General features: G+C 37.5%; 3 protein-coding genes across 5 annotated transcripts; all 3 read right to left on the bottom strand.

The window, feature by feature from the left end:
• Positions 1–5,535: 5,535 nt before the first annotated feature.
• On the bottom strand, positions 5,536–7,562 carry LOC103478590 (speriolin-like protein). Of its 2 annotated transcripts, none has more exons than XM_008432528.3 (4): positions 7,323–7,562; positions 6,340–6,582; positions 6,135–6,259; positions 5,536–5,932 (listed from the first exon to the last, which is right to left on the bottom strand). In XM_008432528.3, exons 1-4 carry the CDS (start codon positions 7,480–7,482, stop codon positions 5,600–5,602), a joined length of 861 nt encoding a protein of 286 aa, XP_008430750.1. In that variant the 5' UTR covers positions 7,483–7,562; the 3' UTR covers positions 5,536–5,599. The 2 variants fall into 2 exon arrangements, with proteins under 2 accessions (XP_008430750.1, XP_008430751.1); XM_008432529.3 differs by having other exon boundaries at positions 5,696–5,932; positions 6,053–6,259.
• A 20-nt stretch (positions 7,563–7,582) lies between these two features.
• On the bottom strand, positions 7,583–15,173 carry grinab (glutamate receptor, ionotropic, N-methyl D-aspartate-associated protein 1b (glutamate binding)). Of its 2 annotated transcripts, XM_008432531.3 has the most exons (7): positions 15,018–15,173; positions 12,109–12,472; positions 11,919–12,022; positions 10,911–11,111; positions 10,511–10,639; positions 10,275–10,418; positions 7,583–8,413 (listed from the first exon to the last, which is right to left on the bottom strand). In XM_008432531.3, exons 2-7 carry the CDS (start codon positions 12,425–12,427, stop codon positions 8,264–8,266), a joined length of 1,047 nt encoding a protein of 348 aa, XP_008430753.1. In that variant the 5' UTR covers positions 12,428–12,472; positions 15,018–15,173; the 3' UTR covers positions 7,583–8,263. The 2 variants fall into 2 exon arrangements, with proteins under 2 accessions (XP_008430753.1, XP_017165196.1); XM_017309707.2 differs by lacking the exon at positions 15,018–15,173 and having other exon boundaries at positions 12,109–12,588.
• A 1,119-nt stretch (positions 15,174–16,292) lies between these two features.
• rbm24b (RNA binding motif protein 24b) lies at positions 16,293–24,968 on the bottom strand. The gene is made up of 4 exons (XM_008432532.2): positions 24,573–24,968; positions 23,104–23,227; positions 22,903–22,957; positions 16,293–17,814 (listed from the first exon to the last, which is right to left on the bottom strand). Exons 1-4 carry the CDS (start codon positions 24,738–24,740, stop codon positions 17,445–17,447), a joined length of 717 nt encoding a protein of 238 aa, XP_008430754.1. The 5' UTR covers positions 24,741–24,968; the 3' UTR covers positions 16,293–17,444.
• Positions 24,969–25,099: the final 131 nt, after the last annotated feature.

Genomic DNA, 25,099 nt, shown 5'->3' with positions numbered 1-25,099 from the left:
GTAGAACTGCTTCAGGAAGTTTTGATAACCAAGATGAGACTTTTTCATCCCATAACTCAAAAACTCCCTGTTGTCTGAATGAGAGTTGTAGCCATATATGTTGGTCATTATTATGACAGGCTGTGAGAAAGCAAGAACCATAACAAGGAGATGCCCCTTAGGGTCCCTGTAGTAATTCATTACCTCCCCTGGAAATTTATCTTTTACAATCCAAACCCCAGCAGTTTTCTCTGAGCCATGTGCCGCCCATATTTCTTTTCCCCACAGACTTTTCCAGAATGACATGTCATCTACTGTGCTGTGAGGCTCCTGAATAAAACAAAAATTACATTAAAATGTTTTAATAAATAAAAAGACTGCTTTGCGCTTCAAATAGTTTCTTAACCCCGTGACATTGAAATCAAGAAATGAGAGAGACGAGAACAAAAGAACAAAAGAACAAATCCTCAATAGAGAACAATAAAGAACAATATTAATGGGATAGCAAATTACGCTATGAAAAATCGAGTTAGAGCTCAAGCTCCGCAAACAGAAGATATTGATAATCAATGAGCCATATGATTATTGGCTACATTCTAGCAAACCATTTCTGTTAATGACAGAGAACTTATTATAACAGAACAACAAACTGTAAACCCAACAGGATCGGGATGAACTTGGAACCAGCAGGTGGATCATCAAGTGGCGGAGGGAGGGAAGATCTCACTGGCGTTGATGAAGGCTCGTCCAGCACTGAAAGACCGTTTTGCCTTGTGCCCTGCGCCTCCTGTACTGATGGCCAGAGGAGGCGTCGTTTCTCCCGGTGTTCTGACTATCTGTGCTAGACAGTCAATGTTCTGACTAGATTAGCGGTTCTCAACGTGGGCGGTACCGCCCCCCAGGGGGCGCTGGCGGACATTTTTACAAAAGGGGGGCGCTGGGATCCCTTTGGGGAGCGTTTGGTCGAAGGTAAACTTTACACCTTAAATGCACAACAATGCCAGTTTAGACTTTGAGCAACTTGGTAAAACTGTATTGTGTAACATTAAATCATGCTTGGCTGCAACTATATCGATGGCAGCTCTTCTTCTATTCAGTGTTTGTTAGCTTCTGTTAGCTTTTTGGCGCAGCTCCGTTCTCCTGCTACGAGTAGCTAAAATCACGATACCCTCGCTGTGTATCCCTCTGAAAAATGAACCCATTTAAATAAAGAAATCCCTCCATGGTGATACCACCATAGAGAGCGTGGTATCACCATGGTATCACCCGTGAAACGGGTGTGATAGAACAACACAGCACTTTTAAATTTAAATAATCAGAATACCGAAATTGTTTCTGTTGTTTTTAAGGGTTTATGTCAGTCTGCCTTTTCCCCATCGATGCGCTTCCCGACGGCCCTGCACCTTAGGGAGTTTAAAAAAAAACGACGGGTGCATTGCACAAAACTCTGAAACAGGAGAAGCGGGACATAAAACGGAGCGACGAACTAGATGTGAGTTATGGCATAAAAACAGAGAATCCAACACTGAACAGTGAAAAATCAACACATGATGTGAAACACATCACGATTAGGCGACGCAGCAGGTGATGAGTGAAGATTATTCATCTTATATTATTCGTCTTATAATGGATAAATGATCAAATAAATGTAGCAATAGGAAAGAAACTAAAGTGGACATAGCAATAAACCAAGAGAGGATAATACTCTTATCAAAGGAAACTAAATGGAAATGAATGAAGAACAAAATGCAAGAATAAACTAAGAAACTAAAGTAAATACAACGGAATAAACTGGTATGGCAAGACCTTTTGAGCAATAATTAATACAGAGGACTGTATGGCAAGAATAAACAGACACTATTTCCAGACAAAAGGTAAAATAATATTGTTGAAATGTCATGGGTTTGTTGAGACCACATCTAATACTGAGAATAAATATATCTTACAGACCATAACAGTAAAGAACTGATTTATGTTTTTAATTAGATTTGATATATTTATTTCTTCAGTATTAATTTTCATGTCAGTGTTAATGTCATGAGGTTGAGACTCTATGACACTTTCAATTTGACTCATTAGGATTTGATTAAGAACCAGATTTGTTCTTTGTAATTTCTGTCCAGTAAAACTATTAATCTATAAATCAATAGTCAGGTCTATATAAAGATATAATCCATGTCTCTGTCTCATATTTGTATGGCATTAAAATGACCTGGAACTTTTGTTTTTCCACTGAAAGCTCTGGTTTGCACAATAAATGCCATGTGGGTGAAGTTTTATGGATGATACTCTGATGTCCCATTCTCCTGAAGGCAGCACAGAGCTGCACCACCAGAAACCGACAAACACTGAAGAGAAGAAGAGCTATGATTAATATAGTTACAGTTCTATCCATGTTTTAATGTTGCAGAGCTCAGTCGTTTTGCAAATAGTTCAAAGTTTAAACTGGCATGTTGTATATCTTTTATCTGGTCATTTTGTGGAAGATTTAACAACTAGAAAATGGCACAAAATAAGAATATTTTTTTCCGCTGCTGTTAGACCTACCGATTTTAAGTTGAATGTTCATTGCATTTTTCGTAGACGCCTGTGAAAATAATTTCTATTCCCATGGCTTTTTTGTTCTCTGGGAAATTATTTTTGATGATAAATACAGAAACAAGCATAAAAATCAAACATCTACAATAGTGATAGTAATATTAATGATAAAATAATAGTCAGTGAAAAGTAGCCTGCAAATTCTTTGGTGGGGTCGGTGAGGGACCTGGATAAAGGCTAGGGGGGCGCTGGCCCAAAAAAGGTTGAGAAACACTGGACTAGATAGAACACTGAGAGAACACAGGCACCTGTGTCCTGTGGCGCACATGTGGTGATGCGCCACAGGACACGCTATGTCACATACTGCTGGCTCAGCAGATTTCTTATAAATGCGTCCTACCTGTGGAAGTTTTGTTTCATGTGTTTTATTTCATGGCAGATTACGGTAAGCTTTATTTAATTTATTTTATACCTGGTTTTCAGTAAGCTGCTGTCTTGCTTCATGTTTTTAGTTTACATGACAGGCAGCTTATAAATGAAGTCGTTCTGTAAACAAGTCATTGTTTGGCGGTTAATCAGGACAAAATACGTTGTTTTTTGGGCTATTTTGTCCCTATATTTTAAAATATTTTAGTTTAATTACACTCTTTTTATTATTAAACTTTGCTAAACAGATGTTTATAGTAATACTATTTGGGATTGAAGCCGTAATAACCGTGTAATATTAGTGTACATGAATCATATCCTATCATTTCAGTGACCTGCGCAGTTCAGTGGACGCATTGTGGACTGTGCACTGCATTTAATAAAGTCTGTCATACAATGTATTAATGCACATAAAAGAGTTGCAGTGATCTGTATTTGTCTTTAATTTAATTCCAATCAAAAGCTGTTTCCCCTTGTTTTGTTCTTACAAACGCCTTTGTATTTAAAATATTTTTTAACAGGTAGGATATTCTAATAAAAATATTACTGCTTACATGTATAGCTTTTCATTTTTAATGGGTAGGGTGTCTGAATAAAGGTGATTTCATCATCTATATAAATTGTTCCAATGCTAAGCTAAGCATAACTCCTAAGCTTCCACTTCAGTCCCGTCACTCAAATAATGTTATCCATTATATTTAACATTAACATAACCCGCTATAGTTTTCTGTTTGTAAACATGACGGTAGCAGTTTTGGACGCGTAGCACTGACAGATAGACTTAGCTATCCATTCGTGCTACAGTAGGAAAATCTGACGAGGTAGCACTGATAGTCAGGACACCCCATCATTTTCCACTGTTCATAAAATAATCAGATATCAACCCAAGGCTCTTTAGTTTCTGTTATTTCTCTTTTTGCTATCTTGACTCCCTTAATTCATGTCCTATTAAGATATATTAAAATATGTAACTGTGCTATTTTTTTTCAGATTAATTTAATATCGCTAATGGTTGTTTGTATTTACTAATATTTAAGGATGCGAAGCTTGTCAGCAAATACGCAATTTGCCCATGTTTAATCAATAGCACATATTATGTTCTATTAATTTCTAAAAATATGACAGAAAGTTGTAGTTTGCTGGTTTCCTCTGGATACTAAAACATTTCTGAAACTGCTCAGGTGAACCTTTCAGCGTCTAACTGGCAGTTTCTCATCATATTCCTCTTATATTGATATTTATTTGTGTCAAATGAAACATGGTTCTGCTTCACAAACGTATTGTACGACGTTTTGCATTTCTATTCTTTACTTCCTAAATCTATGAATACAGGTTGATTTTACATCTAAAGAAAGGAATTTACACGTTTGGCATTATGCAACTTTATTTTAAAACTATATATTTTTTCAGTTTTTATTTATTTTTGCACTGAACCATTTTAATTCACATTAATTTGAATTAAAATGTTCAAATTTGAATTTAAATGTACAACGTTGTATATTTAAATTTCAATATAAACATACAGCTTTGTTTTTGGAATGAGTTTATATACTTAAAGTAAACCACTTTCCATCAAGTCAACGTAAAACTATTCTTATTCTTTAACGTGCAATCTGTCAATTGTCACACTTCTTGTCTTTTATTCAATTTCTTTAAACTTCTGGCAAGAAATATATTGCAGCCAAAAACAAATTTTTGTACCCAATACTGTATGTGCAGAGTCAAGTATTAACATTTTTTAATTCTAAAAATAAGCTATATTTTTTTTATCTAAGTATCACTCAAAATCTTGCACAATACTGAACACTTTTTTGCATTTCTCTTTCAATATAGTTTCTAAAAAAATAGAAAATATATGCCAAAATAAAAAAGTCTCTAATGTCTTGTAATAAACTCTTAATAACAAGTGTTAGTCTTATTCCGTAATTTTTCTTTCTAAATAAATAGTTTCAAAATGGAGAACTCTTGGGAAAGTCACCTTCGCAAATATCATGTTTACATTCAAAGATCTGTTTTTAAAGTTTAGAAAGCACATACATATAGCAATAACAAAAGTGTTTTTCCCCACGTCCTTCTCTTATCAATGTTAGAAACAAGCCATCTGGAGAAGCAGGTTGCCTGGACTTAGATGTGTTTAAAAAATGGTATGCCTTGAAGACAACAGTGTGCTGCAAAAGTATTTATATCTTTTTCTAACAAATCCTGTCAAAAAAAAAAAAACACGGTAGGAGCTGTGAAAAACTAGCCAACACTGCAGCCCTCCACATAAACCAAGAGGTCCAATGTGATGGCCTGAGATTTGCAGCTGTATTTAGAGAAAAATGTTACCTGGATGCAAAGGCATGCCACACTTTTCAGATTTTAACATGGAAAAACTTTTTCAAAGTTCTTTTCTTTAAATTATCCACCATTTTGTGTTGAAATCATCGTATGTGGTGGTAACTTGACAAAATGCAGCAAAGTTTGAAGGCTGGGAAAACGTTTGCAGTGCCTAAGAAATTCTTCAATAGTAGTTGTATCTGTGCTTCTGTGTGCAACTTGAGCCAAACTGCTTGTGGCGCGGCAAATGTATTCATTCTGCAAGCTACAATGTCAATTTATCACATCTCACCATTTATTTCAGAAATGTTAAAATTTTCACAGGATCAGGTGATGATTACCACGCAAGGAGGGGCTTCTTGTCCTTTGTTGACAGGTAGCAGAGGCACGAGAGCACCAGCAGCATGTCTTTCTGCAGTCTTCGTGGGGCAATGTTCTCTATCATCTTTATCAGAAAATCTGGATTGTTGTACTCAGCCCATTTGCTGCTGCCTTTTCTCGGCCTCTCCTTTAGGATTCCATACGAATTGACAATAAACTCACAAAACGGAGCGTGGAGAGCTAATTTGTACCCCAGCTTGCCGAGCGACTCCATGAGGTCTGTGTACCTGTTGGAGAGATAGAGCTGATACGCCTCGTCCATATGCCCTGTCAGAGGGTGAGTGCTCACCTGCAAGAGAGGAAGGAAGATCTATTACTTCCTACTCGGTGTTTACTTTGGCCATTTTTCAGTCTGCGCTGACTTTCAAAATGTAGTGAAATTTGGGAAGATCTTGAGCCAAATAAAAACCTTTTACTTTCACTCTTAGCTGAACTTGGATCAAAAGAAATTCCCTTGAAGGCTGCAGGTTTCTCTCTGAGACGGGCGTTACCTCGACAATCCTCTGTGGTATGTTGAGGAGTATGAAACCATAGAGCCTCTGATGAGCCTGGAACACATATGACAGGATCCTCCTATCCAGCTGATAGGCAATCTCACCAAGCAGCCTTGGATGACCTGAAAATCAATTTTATTTTATTTTTTTTAAATGCAAAAACTATATAATTATTGCTTTAAAAATCAGTAAATGGTGAGACCTAAGGCAAAAGGAGGAACATCAGCCTGGCTTTGAAGCTCTTCTGCCTCTTGAGCATTTTTCAGCACTGAACTTTGGAGGAACGATTTGAAGTTGACAGGAGACGATGTTCTGAAATTCATGTTGGATTTGAAGTTGACAGGAGACGATGTTCTGAAATTCACGTTGGGTCTGTTCTGATGGAGGTCTCTCATGAACTGTTGCTCTTCAATGCTGCTGTGCCACTGGTCCGAGTGCTTCGATCCTGGTGTTAAGAAATAACCCAAATTTGACACATTTTCAAACAGAAGCATGTGTGGGCATGGTTAGATCTACACTGTCTAAGTTTATCAGTTTAATTTGCCTTAGTGTTGGGGGTCTTAATACATCTACAAGTAATAAAAGTCCTGCAAAACCCAATCTTTAATTAAGGGAACATGTATATCAATGAAGTGTTAGAACAGACGAGGCACAGAAGCCTTAAGTCTTTAAAAATACTCTTTAAAATCACTTCCATATTGATATAAAACAGTTTAACAAACTAAGTATTTAGTTCTGTTAAAAATAAAAGTTATGTTATGAGTACAAAAATCCTGATAATGACCATAAAACCTTAAAAAAGTTCGTTTTCTGACAAATGTAAGCTGTTGTTGCCCATAAACTATGTTTTGTGTTATATGTTGGTTTGTCTGTGTCCATCTAAATATCCATCTTATAGTAAATTAAATATTTGCACAAAAAAAATCAGGACAATTTGTGTTAGGAGAAAAAAAAGAATAAACTTTGTGTTGCTAAGAAACAGAATTTTTTTTTTCGGTCAATCCTTAAAGTTTAGATTATGCTTCATAGCATCAGCCACATGAGTGCTGCAATTTACAGTCCCATTATTACCTCATCAAACAAGCCACGCTGTTACAATTTTAAATAAAACATTAAAACGTTAGGGATTGTAACCATTATAGAACAAACCAAGACTGCCACCTGGCGGCAAAAGAGGAAACTTACCTGTCAAGTCCGTCAGTATGGAATCGCTGCTGCTGTGCGTCCTGGATGTCAGCATCTGGTTGTCCTGGAGCAGGTTCACTAAATATCTCAGGTGCTCAATCTCCCGCTTAAGTTGATCGTTTTTGACCAGCAGGGCTGCAGCAGCTTGTTCTAGACTCATCCTGAGGCTCTAGGACACAGAGCTGAGCACCCACAACTCCTCAAGAGCACAGCTGAATCTCCAAGGACATTTTGAATCTAAACATGATTACATACTCTGGTAGAAGGCATTTTTTAAACTTTATTCCATATAAAGAACAGACATCAGGTTTACAAAAGTACTTAAGACTTTAGAGCATAGTGAAAACAGTAGAGAATTTCAAACAGTACTTTCGAAAAGACAGAAGAGAAATATATCACAACGACCACTTTGTAGTCACTTTTCCAACAAGGTTTTTTTTTTTAGCAGGGGTGGCCTCAGAGACTCGGCTCTCACAATTTTGCCAATTTAGCCCTTCGCATTCCTACAGCTTCAGCAAAACATCAACCTTGATCTGATAGATTATGATTTTTATGGTCTTTGGTTGGTGACTAAATCATTTTAGACATCATACAGGCATACCAGAGGAAAACTCTGCATCAAGCACACCGACCTATTTACACTCCTTAAATGTGAAAGCGTCATTAGATGCTCGCCAGCTGAGCTTTTATCAGATCTCCCCATAAACAAAAATATAATTTTAAAACAAGTTTAACAATGAAAACTTCAGTTATCAACAAAACACTACTGACAGCATCAATTAAAGAGAAGCGTTCACACTGGATGAACCAAAAGCAGCCTTTAACCATATGTTAAATACACACTAGAAAGCAAGTCAGAAGCTTTGATTATGGAAACTCGCTTCTTTATGCAAATTCCAAACAATGTTCCGCCTCAGTCGCTGTCGGACACTCCCCTCCGCTCAGCCTCGGGCTCTTCCGACGAGAGCGAGGATGTAGAGGAAGATGTTGATGATGTCTGTGTACAGGTTGAGAGCAGCAAAGACGTATTCCTCTGGGCTCAGAGCGAGCTCCTTGTTGCCAAGCAGCAGCTGGGTGTCCACAGCCAGGAACTGAAAGGCACAAGGAAGTTCAACGCCGGTCAAACAAGCTTTCATGTAGCTCATCTAAACATGTAAAAACCTAATTATACATGTAAATATACTGTGTAGAAAGGTAATGAACATAACTTATGAAATTGTTTGTCAGGGCTTTTTGTCACTGACTTGGATTCTTCTGGCAGAATTTCTACCGGGCCAATCAGAGAACAGAAGAAGTGATGACATCGATTTTCTGTGCAGTTTTAGAATTGTAGTCTGCCTGTAGTTTTAGCAATGGCAGCGAAGTGACCGAAGCCGTTCAGTCCGTGTTTACCACACTTATAAATACTGAACTGAATTCAATTTAACAGATGGGCACTTCTATCTTTACAGCTCAGACAATTTCCGCTAAGCTTCATAGGATTGAATTGGCGCGTTACACATGTCACGGTCAAACATTAGTGCTAGTATAAAACTAACCCAGAGTCCAGATCCTCTGTAAGGAGGCATTATAGACCATGGGGATGTTTTTTTTAAACTAGAAACCTTAAATAAAACCAAATGCAACTATTTCCCTTCAGAAGTCTCTTAATATTAAACATGGAGCTTATCCAACCGGTTAGGGGATGTACTTTGGTATTTCCTTGCCTCCCACCGTTATTTTCTGTGTTAATAACCTTTAAATTATTTGGAAAGTGACAAGTAATTACAGATTCAGAAAATACTAGTATTTTTGAGATTAAAATTGTGTTGACAGGGTAGATGTCTGCTTTGTTTCTTGATCCCATTAGTCAGTCGGAGCCAGATGAAAAATCTAGATATTAATATTATTATTCCCAAGGGAAACTAAACACATTCAATGAAAAACTAAAAGTAAAATCTGTCTTTGCACAATTTGTTGCGTAAAATGCAACATGCCAGACAACATAATTACAGAAGTTGTGGCCACAGACTTGTAAAGCTAATATCAAAACTTTCTGAGGTTTTAGTCTGACAGTTTTATATGTTCCATATTGAGTGAACAGATTAGGGAAATAAGAAAGAAAAAACTGAAATTCAAAGTAGAAAACGTAAAGCACAGTCTCCAGACTTCTTTGCGTCCTTGGTAAAGGTGCAACCAAAACCTCAAAACAAAGAAATGTTTTAATCCTGAAGCATTTTATTCCACACATTTTAGTCTATTTGACTCTTAAAATGTGAGAGATTAGGACTTCTGATCAAACAAAAATTAAGTGGAAAGAGACACTTCCTGCTGGCAGATATCTATAAATAATATTTCCTTACTAGTAAATATTTTTATGTACCGGTAAGTCATACCGGTACATTTCTTTATTAGAGAACACCGTAGACCTTTTGGCACCCTCAAATTTTTGGAATAAAATGGTCAAAACCACATAGAACCAAAATGGTGAATGGGTGAAATGATCTTTATCCATCAGTGAGTGAATGAAGGCAGTTTTATTTCCCAAAAAGACAAAAACTGCAAATGCACGAAACATTGCAGAAGTAAAATAATCCATACACAGCTTTTAGTTCCAGGTCTCCGCAGCAGCTATTTTGGGTTAGAAGCTGAAAACACTTTAAACAACTGCTTCAAATAATCTACTCAAATTATGCTTACAAAATGTTTTTAAAAGTATTTAGAGATATGTTTGGATTTAAAGTTAAAGATGAATGCACAAACGTAAAAAAAAAAAAAAAGCCATCTGTTCTGAAATGATCGGCGAATGGCTGACTCATGTTTTACAATCAAAACGTCGTAACATTAAATAGGAAAAAAAAAATCTGATTTCTTTCAGCAGAAGGTTGGCTAACCAGCAGCACCAAACAGCCATAAAACAGGATTAGATGCATCTTATTTAGTACGAATGTGTGAGAAAACAAAAGGACTCACTGCTGTGAAGAGCAAAGCTCCCAGTCCGGCGTAGACAATCTGCAGGATGTTGTTTTGCAGAAAGATACAGAGGATGCTGAAGAGAATCAGGACCAGCAAACAAACAAAAAGGACGCCGTAACAGGAAGTGAAGTCATACTTGGTCTGTGGGCCACAAACAAGATTAGCAGTAAGTATATCGCAATTTCTCTGAGAGAGTCCGTAACTCGCGAGTGGGGATGCTGAGGGATACGAACCTGCATGGAGAAAATGACCACCGTAAAACAGACGAAGGCAGTGATTCCCACCGCCATGATCACAGCCTCGGTTTTGTGGAAGCTGGCGATGGTACCCACCATGTAGGACATGCTCAGAGTAAGGATGGACTGGAAATGAGACAAAAGCAGCGCATCAGCACTGATCCAGACATCATTTTAGGAGTACAATAGAAATACTGCTTCATCTATCATTTCATTAGATTATGGCCTAAACTAATCTCTTATGAAGACGTCAACTCCACCTGCAACTTGTACTCCCCACCTCCCCCCCAGATGGCAGAAGCAGAACTAAAATCATCACGAAACGCCACGCAATTTCCTGTGCTGAAGCCTTCTCCTAGTCCTCATGCGTTTCCTATTGTGAAAACCAGTTTCTTACCAACGCCACCAGATTCCAGGGATGTCGTCGGCGGAAGTCTCCGCAGCAGCTGATCACCAAAACCGACGCCAAAAACACTCCGTAGGACAAGAAGTACGTCCAGACGTTTTCTATAACAAAGAACTTCACTTCTTTCACAAAGGTGAAAACGGCCACGAATCCGAATGTCACCATGAGCTGAGCGGTCAACACCAAGTACACCTGGCGGGGAAAAACAAGAAGAGACAGTCAGCTAGGGAACCGAGGCAGAATTACAATCAACTTTGTCATTGCAATATTCCACAATGATGCCATAGCTGCATATTTTCATAATATCCAGCAGCACTAGAATACATTTTTCAAAATGAATACACTGCTTTTAAGTAGACATGTTGTGCGCAGTTTGCTAACTATAGCCACATTATTAAGAGTGATTCTCTCCTTTAATTTACACACAATGATTGTCTACGTCAGTCTTTCCAAACAGCTAAAATAATCTTTCTTGTATTTCTTGGTTTTATTCTCACCCAGCTGACAATCAGTGCACAGTAGCATGTGGGAGAGGTAGTCTTTACTTTTATTGATATCACATCAAATGGGCTTTAAACCAGAAAAATGCTACAATGGAAAATTGGAAGAGCTTTGAAACGGTTACTTTTTAACCTCGACTGTGCAACCAACTCATATCTATTTTACATTACCACATCAATCTGTTGAAATAAAAAGCAGAGAAATGACAAAAAGCTGTCCGCCGCAGGAAAATGTCTGACGAATAAACACAGAAAATATGACAATGCCTTCCATTTACACAACAGAGAACTGAGGGTGGAAAGTGACAAGACTTGTGTGGTCAAAAGGTGCTTGGTAGTGCAAACAAGAGCAAACTAATCCTGACCATTGAAATGTTGGTTTGGGTTTAAATAAACTGAAAAAGCACAACTGAATCATCCATAATATTTAGTGTTGGAAGGAAAAGACTATCTGGTTTAAGGTTTCTGATTTAACATTAGTTTTATCTCATTGTCTTACCTTTCTAATAAAGGCCCTTCTTATGCTCTTGTTGTCTAATCCAAAATCAAAGTCTTGATTCTCATTGAAGGGTGGAGGAGCTTCCTCGCTGAGGTAAGGATTACCTAAAACGACACAAAAATAATAATAATAAAATAAAAATATATAATTGATTGGCATTCAGTGTAACTAAAGGTGTAGAAACACTCACCACCACTATAGCTGTCAACAAAGCCCGGGGCAGGTGGAGAATACGGCGGGGCATGTTCTGGATAACCTGGGTAATTGGGGTTGACATAACCTGAGCTTCCATCTTGTGGCTTCACTGTCATCCCGTAGGCTCCGGGGATGACCGGGGCGAAGGCGACCGGTGGAGGAGGGTACGGCCCAGGTGCAAGGATGGCCCCGCCGTGTACCTCTGGGCCCGGTACAGTGACGCCAAACGCGGCAGGAAAATTAGGCTGATCGAGGACAGGAGGCTGAGAGGTGCCCACCTCCACGGGAGTGTAATCGGCCTTCTCGGTGGTCATCCTTGCTTTAGATCGGGAGAAGAGGATGACAGATGCGAAGAAAAACTGGAGATAAAACAATAATGTAACGGAGAAAAACAGAAAATACTGTTATGGCGAGCCGATGATAAGGACGACGATGATGGGTTGTAGATACCCACAAAAAAAAAAAAACGTCAACGAAGTCACGTGACAAGCACCATTTCCGGTGTTGAGTCCGATCGAGTTCCAGTTTAGATGCGTTTTCTTGCAAGTTTGTGTCCTGCCATGACAACCGCTGCGCTCGTACACTGTATTTTACGGCCACGAAAGGAAACCTCATGGTGCATTCAAGTACGACTCGTACATTATACAATCAGTAAAAAAAATCATTCAACGTAACGATCAAATTTTACCATTCTTACTCAAAACCACACAACATATTTGGGTTTATTGTAAATCAAGATTGGGTCCTAATAACTCACCTGGTTGAATATATATATATATATATATATATATATATATATATATATATATATATATATATATATATAAAAAACTATTACTGTTGAATTATTCTTTTTAAATTGCTGAACCGATCAGGAATCAAATGCCATAAAATGAAAAGTTGTTACCAGAAAAGCACAATTTACATTTAATGGCCAATCAAACAAATGAATAGTTAAGATATATGTAAACAAACAAAATTAATCATGCTATAATATGTTACAATAAGGAAAATATTAAGTACCTCTGCGGCTACCTCTTTTTTTGCTAGTTATATTAATATATATATTTAATACTGTTGTTGAGAAAAAAAAGTTGGAAAGCAAACATAAAAAGGTAATGTGAATCATGTTAGAAATTATCATGGTGTGTTTTTGTAAGATTTGTGTTGCACACGAAGAAGGAGATGACAGATGAATGATAACTACCTCCAAGTCTCTTCTTTAGCTTCCTTTTTTTAAAATTAAAAACAAGGAAACCAAGAAATACACAGAGTTTAAAACAAATACCAGATCAAACAAAAATTTCACATACAAGTTAAAACCAACTTTTTCCTACAAAACTTGAAAAATGGGAAGCTTAAAAGGAAAGACAAACAATATTAGGGACAATAATAGCAGCTGTAGAAAAAGCTTTTTGTACTGTGCAGTGAAAAAGTATTTGTCCACTAGAATTTCACAATGCTTCAGATCAAACAAATTTCAATACGAGATAAAGACAATAAAGTCTGTACTTTAACTGTCACCCAGGTACTGAAGCACAAAGCAACCAACTACACTACCACCGCTGTTTGATGTTCCTTTTTCTGCAATGCTGGTTTTCATCAAATATGTCGTCAAGGACCTCTCCCTCTAAAAAAGTTCCAATTTTGTGTCACCAGTCTACAGAACATTTGGGGATTATCAAGTTGTTGAAAATGCAAAACGGGCCTTTGTGTTCTTTTTGCTCAACAGCGACAACATGCATTTAGAAAAATAACACTGTGATAAATGCCAGAAATGATTTATGGACTTAGTAAAAAAAGCACAAGAAAATAAAACAAATAACTTCCAGGTGAACACAAGTGTTCATTCAATGGTGAGGCCAATGTTCCTCTTTTCCATTGTAAAAATAATGATAGAAAAATTCTTCTGCTCATAAAAAAAGTAAGTAACTTTTACTTAAAGTAAAATGTTGATGATGTACGTTTTACTTTAATTTGAGTAACATTTTAAAATGGTAACTTTACCTGTACTTCTGTAAAATTTGATCAAAGTATAATCACAACTTTTCCCAATATCAATTTGACAGCTAAGGTGCCCACTGTTAAACCTCTAAACGCTTACATGTTATCCAATGGGTCTAGGACACCGGTGCCCTCGTGACACTCAAGGGGCGATCTTGTGATTCACAAAAATTCAACAAAATTTGACAACAAATTCTGTAATTCTTATTTTCAGTGCGTCACCACGTTGATTACCGTCAGTCCCCATTCACCCATTTCAAAGTTTCCGGGAGGAGACTCCGCCTTGAAACAGCAAAGGAATGTTATTTATGAAGTGTCAAGAAATACCTTTTTAGACACAAATAGTGAGCAAAAAAAAAAAAATGTTAACAGTTGTTTTCCATTGTACCAGTTGGCTTAAATTTACAATAGAGTTAAAATGCGGCCGTAAAACACCGTGTAGAAACGCATCTAATGGGAAACTCGTATTGACGGGGAGACTTGAATAGACACAACACCTGCAAAAGGCAAAATCAGTAATAGAAACAGTTCCCAGCAGTTGAACATGTGGTCTGTCCTTTGAAACATTATAACGCTCCTTGAATTAAAGTTTAAAAATCAAGATAAATACAATTTTACAGAGTTTTAAACATCCGCCATGATTGTTTAAGCATCTCGCGAGGTTTACATTAGGACACATAAATTGATTTCACTCTCACGTCAATGCATGACCTTTACCTTTAAAAGCAACAAAACACGAGTTCAATTGACTGAAATTAATATAAATGCATTTTAGAGAGTTTTTGTATTCGATTTTCCTGTCATTTATACCCGTTTTCGTCCACAAGAAGAACAACCTGTAAAGCTGACTTCCTGAAACACAAAAAGTGAAGTTAGTAAAAGTAATAAAAGAGCACTTACACTGAAGGGAACGCAAACTTTGTTCCACTAAGATTGATAATTTGTTTCCCAGGTCACCAGCTGCCTGAAAACTGTCTAGTAAACGGTGAGAAACTTCCTCTTCGGCTTCTCTGTGTGAAAGCTGCTGCATTAACCCTACACTGAAAAAATAGGAAATATGGGTACTATCCCCAGCATGTTAACAATTCAAGTGCATTAGCTTCTTAGTACTAGCCATGTTATTAGGCAAAAGAAAGCCAGGTAACTTAAAATGTACCGGATTGAAAAACTGCAAGTCATCTTATACATTTTGGATTGTTAAGGAATAAGAATAATTTTTTTTAGTAGATGGGCTCATATTCCCTATATTTCTGGGGAATTTATATTGTTACCATATAGTTTGTTGAAATATACGTTCTTTTATATGTCTACATTTACAAAATAAAGCAAACGCTTTCTTTGCATGTAATTAAAATAAGGAACGTACACAGTAATGATTATTTCTACTTGACTTGAATGTACCGTGGTCTGTTTGTGTGTTAACTGTAAACTGGCTTTTGCCCCGCCTGAAATGCGTCAAGGGAATCGAAAGTAAGGCGCTCCAAGCTTTGCGTGACCGCCACATGTTGCGCGGACAGTGTTTTATTTGCAGAATGCCTGACAAAGAGACAAACTCATCCTTGTCAGCAGCCAGCAGGAGTCAGATAGCTTTAAAAAAAAAAAAGATTTCAACATTAGGTGACTGCTTTTCAATAATTTGCAGGTATTCTGAGTTAATTAGCTGATTAGAATGTTAAACCATAGGTTTTGCTTAACTTTATTTAACAACTTTATTTAACAGAATGGAAGATGAGTATAAGGAGAGTCATGAAGAAGATGATTGGAATGACTGGAATTGGAGTATCAGATGAAGAGGAATGAGCAATACGAGTGGATTAATAAGGGTGAATGTGGCCAAAGGGAGGAGAAAGATAATTGTGAGAAATTGGCAATGAAGAGGAATTAGGTGGATAAATGTGAAGAAAAGATGATAAAAATGGACGAGTAGGATGAACAATGATGACAAGACGGTGTTAGATGTGTGGCAGTGCTGCAGCCTCATTTTAAAACAATTACAATTTGGAACTGAAAAGTGTTCTTCTTTTATTGTGACCAGTCAGACTTTTATTATTATTATTAATCAAGGGCTTAAATGTATTTTTTTTTTCTGTTCATAATAACAATTCTATTTAAAATGCTTGCTGTTATTTATTATTGCCTTATTAGCTGCAGTGTTAAACAGAGTATAATCAAACATTTAATTTGAAGACAATTTCTATTTATTTCCCATATTACATTATTTAGAATCATGCATTACAAGATAAACAACTCATGTACCTGCATTTGAAAAAAAATTGATGTCGAAAGACATAATACACAGCACATTTGAACAAGTTAAAAGTTCATGCGGTTCAAGCGCTGTCCTTATCAAACAGGTCAAGTATAAAAAGATACATTTAAGAGTTTCAAACTTTAGAAAAAAAATTAGAACTAGAAAAAAAAACAGAAAAAAAAGCTTTAAATTTATAGTTACCATTCACACACTTGTTCACTGTACAGAGCAGAGTTCAGTCAGACCAAGATAACTCAGTCATTACATGCTATTGATCATGAGAAATGCAGCAGGACATGTGGGCATGTTCAACAGCAGGCCTTTTACTTACATGTGTTAAATAAAGCGTTTATTGCTCCAAGGCTCCTGAATAAATACATAAATAGCATAATTTAAAAAGGCACACAGTGAAAACATTTTTATCAAAATACAAGATTCACATTCAGCAGTTTCTCCTTCTCATTTGCTTAGGCAAAGAGAGGTAAAGGTGAGTGCTTTTACCTGCTACAGTTGTCATATTTCACATGTGCCATCAAGACATACATTGTAAAGCAAACCACTGAAGTGAAACTACTCTATTTCACTCTAAATGCTGCTTAAAAATTAGTCCAAACAAAACACTTCTGACTTAAGGTACGCTGCCTTTCCAAACAAAAATAATGGTCCGATACTATTAAATACTGAAGTAAGTGGATGACGATATAACCCACTGTTCTCACACATCCGAAAGTGTTTTTGTTTTCAAATTGTAGAGGAAAAAACTGATCTAATATGCACTTGGGCGTCACATATAAAAGATACTGCGCTGCATACATACAACTCAGCAGCAGCTCACGTAAGATCAAGCAAATTTTGTTTAACATGAAATGTTTTAATGCTGAATAAATATTAAATATTCATATACATCCAATACTGATCTCACTTGAATAAAATATACAGTTATTCTTCATGTATCTCCATGTTTTCTTCAGGCTCTTTGGTATAAAGTTGAAAAAACTCAATCTCATAACTTTAATGTCTTCGCTGAAGGAGCGAATCTCCCCTCTTCCCTGGCATTAAAGGTGGTCTCTGCGAGTTTACTGCATGCGATCTGTCTGAAGCTGCTGTGGCTGGTACTGGCTAAAGGCGGCAGCGGCCGCGGCAGCTCCAGGTGTTGCAGCAGTAGCGAGCGGCTGTTGGACGGTGTATCCATACCCGGCTGTGGTCATGTAGCTCGTAGGTGCCGGCGAGGCCGCGTAGGGGTACTGATCGTAAGCAGCAGCTGCAGCGGCGGCGGCAGCGGTGGCAGCAGCAGAGTACTGGGCATAAGCTGCCCCAGTATAGTCAAGGTAAGGGGAAGTTGCAGCAGCAGCGGCGGCTGTTGCTGTAGCAGCAGAGGGTTGTACATGAGGAATCACCACACTGGGCTGGACGAAGGCCTGAGGGTAGACGTAGTGGGCCGGGATCCTGTTGGACAGAAACATTCACAGGTTCAGAGAAGAGTAGTGGCCTGTTATCTTCCCGACGCTGAAACTAAAAAAATAAATAAATAAATCTGGAAAACTGAAAAGCAGGTGCCAAATATATCAACCCCAGTACTCAAGGCACAGCAAATCCATTCATTAACAACAACAACAAAACAAAAAAAACCCTGACTAGAAATGAAGAGTTAAAAAAAAAAGCAGCAAAAACCAAAAGGAACACGGGTGCAGCCTTTAATTCTGATTTTTAAAAAAGCACCTGAATCTGAAACACATTGAGGCATTAAAAGAAGGCACAGCCAAGCTCTGCACCACAGAAGAAAAAACAACAAAAACATATTTGACAAAATGCGAGTTTGTCACAAAAACACCACAACATCCCAGCACAAGAAGTGGACATTATTCCCTCTGTCCACAGTCTGACACAACACCACACATACTGGCATGCCACACATGTTAATACATCCTAAAACACAAACATATCTGTGTCCAAAATGACTGGACACAGTTTTAAAAAAGACAATAATAAAGAAATAATTGAGTTGTAGCAGTATATTCCATCTGAAGAGCAATACATGGAGATCCAGAGTAGGGCCGTAGTGAGACAATAATCTTACGATATGATACGTTACACGATATTCTGCTCACAATACGATATATATTGCGATATTCAGCAAACGATACAATTCAATACACTTTTGAGATTTTCTGAAAGATTTTAGAGGGACAGAGTGACTTTGGTGACATTTTGTGACTGTTATATAGTTGGATTGAATTAATTTGACTGAAAACTAATTAAAAGCACCAAATACACAATTTCTGGCTCTGGTTGGACATGGACACAGACTTAAAGTCGACAACTGGACAAAATGAATCAAAGAAGTGGTGAGAAAACATGTTTCTTTTAATTGAAACAGTACAAGCTGTTGCATATGCATTTGTAAAGTAAATAATTACCCTGCTCTGAATAGCTTGATACCTTTTTAATCTTGGCACTTAACATCTGAAGTAATCACTCTAAGCCCGATGACCTAATCACTCTTCTGGCGAAGCAAGCAGTGAGTGAGCAAGGTGACAGTTGGATGTTATGATACTTGCGGATGAATATCGTTTTTTTTCTAGGAAAGAAAATATCGATATATATTGCAAAATCGATATTATTACACAGCCCTAATCCAGAGCCTTGCAGAAGTATTTATATTCTTTAATTTTTTCCCCCATGTTTTGTCATCATACAACTACAAACCTTTCTGTATTTTACTGGGATTCTATGTGATAGACCAACACAAAGTAGTGCATAATTGTGAAGTGCAAAGAAAACTATACATCTTATGACTGTGGAGTTCATCTTATACTTAACCCCTTAATTCAAATCTCCTGTCAATGCAATGTCTCTAATAGCTACGGAACTACAAGATAAAATCTGATATTCTCAAAATCAGTCAGATTAGGCCCAGAGCATCTGTCAACATCAATGTTCAAGTATTGTCATAGATTCTCGATTGGGTTTAGATCTAAACTTTGGCTGAAACATTATGTTTTTCATCCAAGCTGTTCCTGCTTCCAGGTAAATCAGTCCACGTCGTTTGCTCTAAAAGGTTCTTTCAGGATTGCCATGTATTTAGCTGACCAGTTGTCATGTCCCTGCTGGATCCCCACACCATGATGCTGTCCCCACCATGTTACACTGTAGAGACGGCACATTTAGCCTGCTGTGTAGAACCACACTGACTGCCTTTTGTATGCAGTCAGTTTTGATTTAATTTGACGAGACCTCTCTGCTTTGAATATGTTTGCTGTATCCCAACATGACTTGTAGGAACTTTAAACTCATGGCTTTCGCTCATCAATGTCTTTCTTCTCTTTTAAAGGTAAATTTGTCTTTGGTCTTGGTCACTGAATTTAGAGACATTAGAGTCAAGGAGGCTAAGCACAAACACACCAAATTTTAAAAACTGTTCTTTTTAAAATATATATACTTTTGTTACACTTCACAATCCTGCACACATTTTTGGTGGCCCATCACAAAAAAGTACTTTGTATTTGTAAAGTAAAATAGAAATGTAATAAAAAATGGTTACAAGGATCTGAATACCTTAGCAAAGCACAGTATAAGAGGACAAAAAGAAATCTTTGTATCTGGGTAAACTTTTCCCCCAGTTCAAACTTGTGTTGAAGTCACCCTCAGTAAATATACAGAGGAACAGGTGTGAAACATATCTGTTCGCACATAAGTGGCCCCCCTCCCCTTTTTTTAGAGACATACACCCCCCCCCCCCACGCAAACATACCCGATTTGACTGACAAGGGAGGCTGGATGTGTGCTATTTTTGCTCCCCTTGTCATCTCAAAAGGACAAGCTGATCTTATCCTCCAGTGCACATGGCAGAGTGCTGGTCAACTGTCCTACGGTTTCATTTACATTGCTTAATTTTTAATCATCACAGCCAAGGAGTGCTGACTAATTTAAATAATTAGGACTCTGTTACATTATTCTTTTGGGTGAGCGTAGGGCAGTTAATTTAATCATTTTCAATCGGAAGACATGAAAACTAACAAACAAACAAACAAAACTGTGTTGAATCCTTGTGACAAAACTTTTCCTGTAATACGACACCTTCAAAGGGGAAAGTTTAATGACTATGTTTTTCGAAAGCAGAGGAACATTTCATCGTCCTACAAGTTGGGAGCTAAATAAAGGTGCTTTGTAAATCAGCAGGACACATGGGTAATCCCCTGCACATAACCCGAAGTCTTCATGGGCGCATGGCTCGGTCCACCTGTTGTCCCGAAGCTGAGCGGCCCCGTCTGTGCCATACATTATTAACAGTGCCGCTGACTGACTCCTATTTTCCAAGAGAATTTGAGACGCTGTGCAGATCACTGTGGCAAACAGCTGCTGTCTAACTGTGTGGCTAAGATCTTCGTCTCCAACCGGAGGCCCAATTCAGACTTTTTTCTTTTTCTTTTATTGTATAATCAAATCAAAAAGTAGGCATAGAGCAGTATGAGCTTTCCTTAGTATATTTTAATAAACTGGATGTAACAACATATGATCCAACTAATTTTCTTTGAAAAAAAAAAAGTAATAAAAAAATATTAAACATAGGACTATAATTTGTAGCATTTATTTTCATATTAGTTTCCATGTAAACCTGCTTATGGTACAAGAAAATTATACCTCTGTGGCTCTTTATTGAGTTACACAAAAAATATTAAATAGTAAGGCAATCTGCAGTGGTAGCCAGCCTGCAGTCTGGTGCTTAGATGTCCTTGATTGCTTTCCAAATGCAGTTTAGCCCTTTAAGTGATTATAGGTAACTTTCTTGTTATCATTATATAGATTCATTTAGTTGCCATTTGAAAAACTGGCATTTTCACATGTCGAAACATTTCTGTATAATGAGGTTTGTTTTTCAGTCTGAAGCAAATGGACAATAGATAATAAAAGTAAGGACTGGTTAAAATGAAAAAGAACTGTAAAGAAAAACAACAACAAAAAACATCTTCACTAAGTGAAAAAAAACTTTTATGTTGTTAAATGTTGCTATTTAAGTCTTAGCTTTGCTAAAACAGTAAAATGTCAAAAATACAGTGGCTAAATGCAAAATACAGGCCAGAAAATAAATTTAGTCATATCGCTTATTTCATACCATATTTTGATAACAAGAATGCTGAGGCTCAGGGCTCTTACATTGTGGCTTTTGGGACTTTTCTGTGATTTATTGCATAGTTATGAATACATGTTACATCAGTGACAGTAATAGTAGTTCCAAGTAGGAAATTTGTCTTATTTGTAAGCAAGTGGAAAATGTATGAACTTCCTTTCAGTCTGCTCAGTGGCAGTGTGCAGCATTAGCTGGGGGAGCTGTTATTCTAGGCTTCAAACAACACTTTCACTTTCATCACATTAACAGAACTTTTAAACAGTAGAAATAGTACGAAAGAAAACATTGGTAGTTTTGAAAACGTAACTTTATAAACCTTGACACTGACTACTGTCTCATACCTAATATAAAGTCATCTAAATTGCCAAAGCGTTAATTGAAAGCGTCACCATATATATGTATATTTTTTTTGTGTGTGTGTTTAATCTGCACTTAAATGACATTTTTGATTTGTCATATTTCTGAAAATATACAGCAACAGGAAAAAAGTCAAGCATGGCCTGCTTGCTGATTTAATCTACAAATTAATGCATTAGGTTAATGAAATAAAAACACAGCATCATGGGGTAAGGTAAACAGAAAATCAACTCCCACATGCAAGCCAGTGTTTGTTTTGTTGCAGGGGTTGAGAAATTTAAATGAACACACACTGTGAGTGGTTGTCGGCCCGCCCCTTGCACAACAAAACATGTCGTGTTAACTAGAAACCGAGAAAGAAATAAAAACAAAAATCAAAGAAACAGGCTAGAGCACAACCAATTAAAAGGGGTGGGAAAAAAAAAGAATCAACACTCCTCAGCAGAGTTATAATTTCCTGTAAAATCTGATGAAATCTGCCCCCCTCTGCACCGCCCTCATCCCCCCCACTGCAAGTAGAAATAGGCACACAGTTAAGCTGAACACCACATCATACTGAACACAAGGCACACACCAATCTATGTACTATAAGAAAACTGGAGAAAAAAATAAAATAAAAACCAACAACAACCAAAATACTTTCCATGCATCTAGTCACCATTGCGGTTCGTTTGTGTATGTCACAGTATACAGGTAACACTTTAGCGCTCTGCCCAATGCAGACTCAGCTATTCCTTCAAATCATCATGTCCCCCCATCAGCTATTTTAACCGTTACCGAGCCTGTCAGATCAGAGAGAGACAAGACAACATGGAGTCAAGTCCTGCAGTGGCTCTGGGACATATGCGCACTTCCTTCACAGTCAACCCTCAAGCAGTGGAGCACACATAGACACTCACATGTCCTCATTCATGTGGGGGGAAAAAAAGGTGGAGGCAACAATAAATGTATGTTTAAAATAGATATTTGACCTTTACATTTTTTTTTTTTTTCCATTTTTATACAGACAGATTTTGTAAAACAAACTGAAGTTTCATTGCTAGACATACCCATATGGTCTCTGGATAAACGCTGGATGGATCTGAGGCACACCAAATGCAAAACCTAGAATTAAGATAGAGAACTGTCACACTCCGAGTTGAAATGTCAAAGAAAACAAAAGTACAAAAAAATTGAATTGCTTAATGTTTGCACATTACAAACTTCTGCATTACTTCCACAACAAGAGCTGGTGTATTTATACTACTCACCTGGTTGGATGACCCTGGGTTTGGCCCCCAGATAGGCCAGGTTCACATTGGCTTTTCTTCCATCTATAATGGGATTTGGATCCTTGCATGCTCGGTCAGCTGAGGCCCGGTCTGCCATGGTCACCTTTAACAATACACATGTTCATATTTTAGAGTCAGCGAACATACATTTGTAAAAGTACACAACATCAGTACATCATTATTGACTTTCCACAGTTTTCAAAGCAGATAAGTAATTTTAAAAGCACTTTTTGACAAAGCCCCCCCCCCCCCAAAAAAAAACTATTGTAGCTACTAACTAGTGCAATTACTGTACAATTTTTTAAAATTATTTTTACATAAGTTTTTACTTTATATGTCAGTTTACACAAAATGTATGTAATCACTTAGATTTCCTGGTGCATCTGTTTATCTGCAGATGCTGTCTGACTGTGTCTCATGATCTTAGCTTAGCATCTTTAGCTTGAAGTGACGTTTTAGCGTAAAATATGTATTTGTAAGAAAACTAACTATAGTGTCGATTTGGGTGACAGGGATCCTCATGAAAAATAGAGAGAGCTACATACATAAGCTCCTTTAAAAACACAGAGAAGAATGTGCTAATGCATGCCAATACACATCACCACAGGCATGTCCAGATGTAATAATGCTGGTCAGAACAGGAGCAGAAATTACAATCTTATTTGAATACTAACACATTTTTTTTATTTGCAGTTTTTGTAACACACTGTTCTTTATCACTGTATTGAGTAACAGGCAGAGTGGTTTCCCAACAGATTGCCTTTACTCCACCTCTGTAGAGTACCGGTTTGTTAAGTCTCCACGCTAACTACAATTCTGGGTCCGCCTCGCTGGACAAAGAACCGAATAATTATCGACTATTTGAACTTAAAAACGGAGAACCTTGCTTTTGCTACTTTTTTTAGACATGGGGTAGACATGGACTGATTGATGCCTGAGTTTGACGTTCCAATCCAAACGTGACGTCATCACCCTTAAGCAACCTTTCTTTCTCGGCTACTTTGCGCTCTCAATTTATTTTCACCCTTTTTTAAGCTTAGAAATTTCTCGATTTTGGACATAGAAATCAATAAAGCTGTAAGTACAAGCAGAAGAGAGCTGAAATTCCAAAACAAATATGCATAAAACTGTTTATAATTTTTCTAAAAACTCAACACGCATTTAATTTAATAATAAGCCGCATCATAATCCAACTCAAAAACTATTGCCAAGAAATTGTTTAATGCCGTTTACAACCGATTTCTCATTTTTATTTCATTTAGTTTTTAAGGAGTTCTGGTATAGGCAGGGCAATTTTATTTTTTGTTGTGTACCAAAAGAAAAGAAAAGAAAAAAAGAAGCCGAGCAAACAACAAGTATTGAATTTGCCACGAACGAGTCCCAATCATATGGCAAATTCAAAATGTGACTCCAGGCTATAAAAGCTGTTTCAGCAGGTTTGTACTTACAAATCCATAACCTCTGGATTTCCCCGTCTGCCGATCGGTGATAACAACAGCCTCCTCGATGTCTCCAAACACTTCAAAATACTTTCTCAGGCTGGAGTCAGTGGTGTGATAAGGAAGGCCTCCCACGAAGATCTTGGTGAAGGTAGTGTCTTTCTGTGCCGAGTGCATGATTTGTGGATTAAATTGTCCCGGTCGGAGTTTTTCTTTTGGGGTTAAACGACACGGAAAGGAAACGCGTGTGGCTGATCGGTGAGGTGGTATGACGGACTGGCAGAGGACCTGAAGCAGGAGGAGGACACCTGTTAGTTTGTTGTGAAGCTCTCCCAGTTGTCAGCTCGTGTGACACAGAAACTTAACTCCACCCACATGTGCAGACCACCACTCAGAGTTCAGGCTACCCACTGTCGCACAGCTGCTGCAACAGTGGCAAGGACACTCAATGGAGGCCAGAGGCCTGGTCCGCTTTAAACGTCGACAAGGAGTTTTTTTTTTTTTTTTTTTTTTTTTTACTCTGGTAGAGTTTTTCA

Source organism: Poecilia reticulata, chromosome 16, assembly GCF_904066995.2.
Source record: "Poecilia reticulata chromosome 16, P_reticulata-male-v2, whole genome shotgun sequence".
Classification (NCBI taxonomy): Eukaryota; Metazoa; Chordata; class Actinopteri; order Cyprinodontiformes; family Poeciliidae; genus Poecilia; species Poecilia reticulata.
The sequence above is the reverse complement of the archived record's forward strand: the minus strand, read 5'-3'. Positions and strand labels throughout refer to the sequence as shown.

What these genes read in the sequence shown, in the direction of transcription:
- LOC103478590 (XM_008432528.3), bottom strand. Translation starts at nt 7,482, where the DNA reads ATGAGTCTAGAACAAGCTGCTGCAGCCCTGCTGGTCAAAAACGATCAA. An exon ending in CATACTGACGGACTTGACAG is followed by an intron (nt 6,583 to 7,322) that starts GTAAGTTTCCTC and finishes TCTTAACACCAG; the next exon opens with GATCGAAGCACTCGGACCAG. An exon ending in TGTTCCTCCTTTTGCCTTAG is followed by an intron (nt 6,260 to 6,339) that starts GTCTCACCATTT and finishes ATTGATTTTCAG; the next exon opens with GTCATCCAAGGCTGCTTGGT.
- rbm24b (XM_008432532.2), bottom strand. Translation starts at nt 24,740, where the DNA reads ATGCACTCGGCACAGAAAGACACTACCTTCACCAAGATCTTCGTGGGA. An exon ending in AATCCAGAGGTTATGGATTT is followed by an intron (nt 23,228 to 24,572) that starts GTAAGTACAAAC and finishes GTATTGTTAAAG; the next exon opens with GTGACCATGGCAGACCGGGC. An exon ending in ACCCAGGGTCATCCAACCAG is followed by an intron (nt 22,958 to 23,103) that starts GTGAGTAGTATA and finishes TCTTAATTCTAG; the next exon opens with GTTTTGCATTTGGTGTGCCT.
- grinab (XM_008432531.3), bottom strand. Translation starts at nt 12,427, where the DNA reads ATGACCACCGAGAAGGCCGATTACACTCCCGTGGAGGTGGGCACCTCT. An exon ending in TGGTCATTTTCTCCATGCAG is followed by an intron (nt 10,419 to 10,510) that starts GTTCGTATCCCT and finishes TGTGGCCCACAG; the next exon opens with ACCAAGTATGACTTCACTTC. An exon ending in GAGCTTTGCTCTTCACAGCA is followed by an intron (nt 8,414 to 10,274) that starts GTGAGTCCTTTT and finishes TGTGCCTTTCAG; the next exon opens with TTCCTGGCTGTGGACACCCA.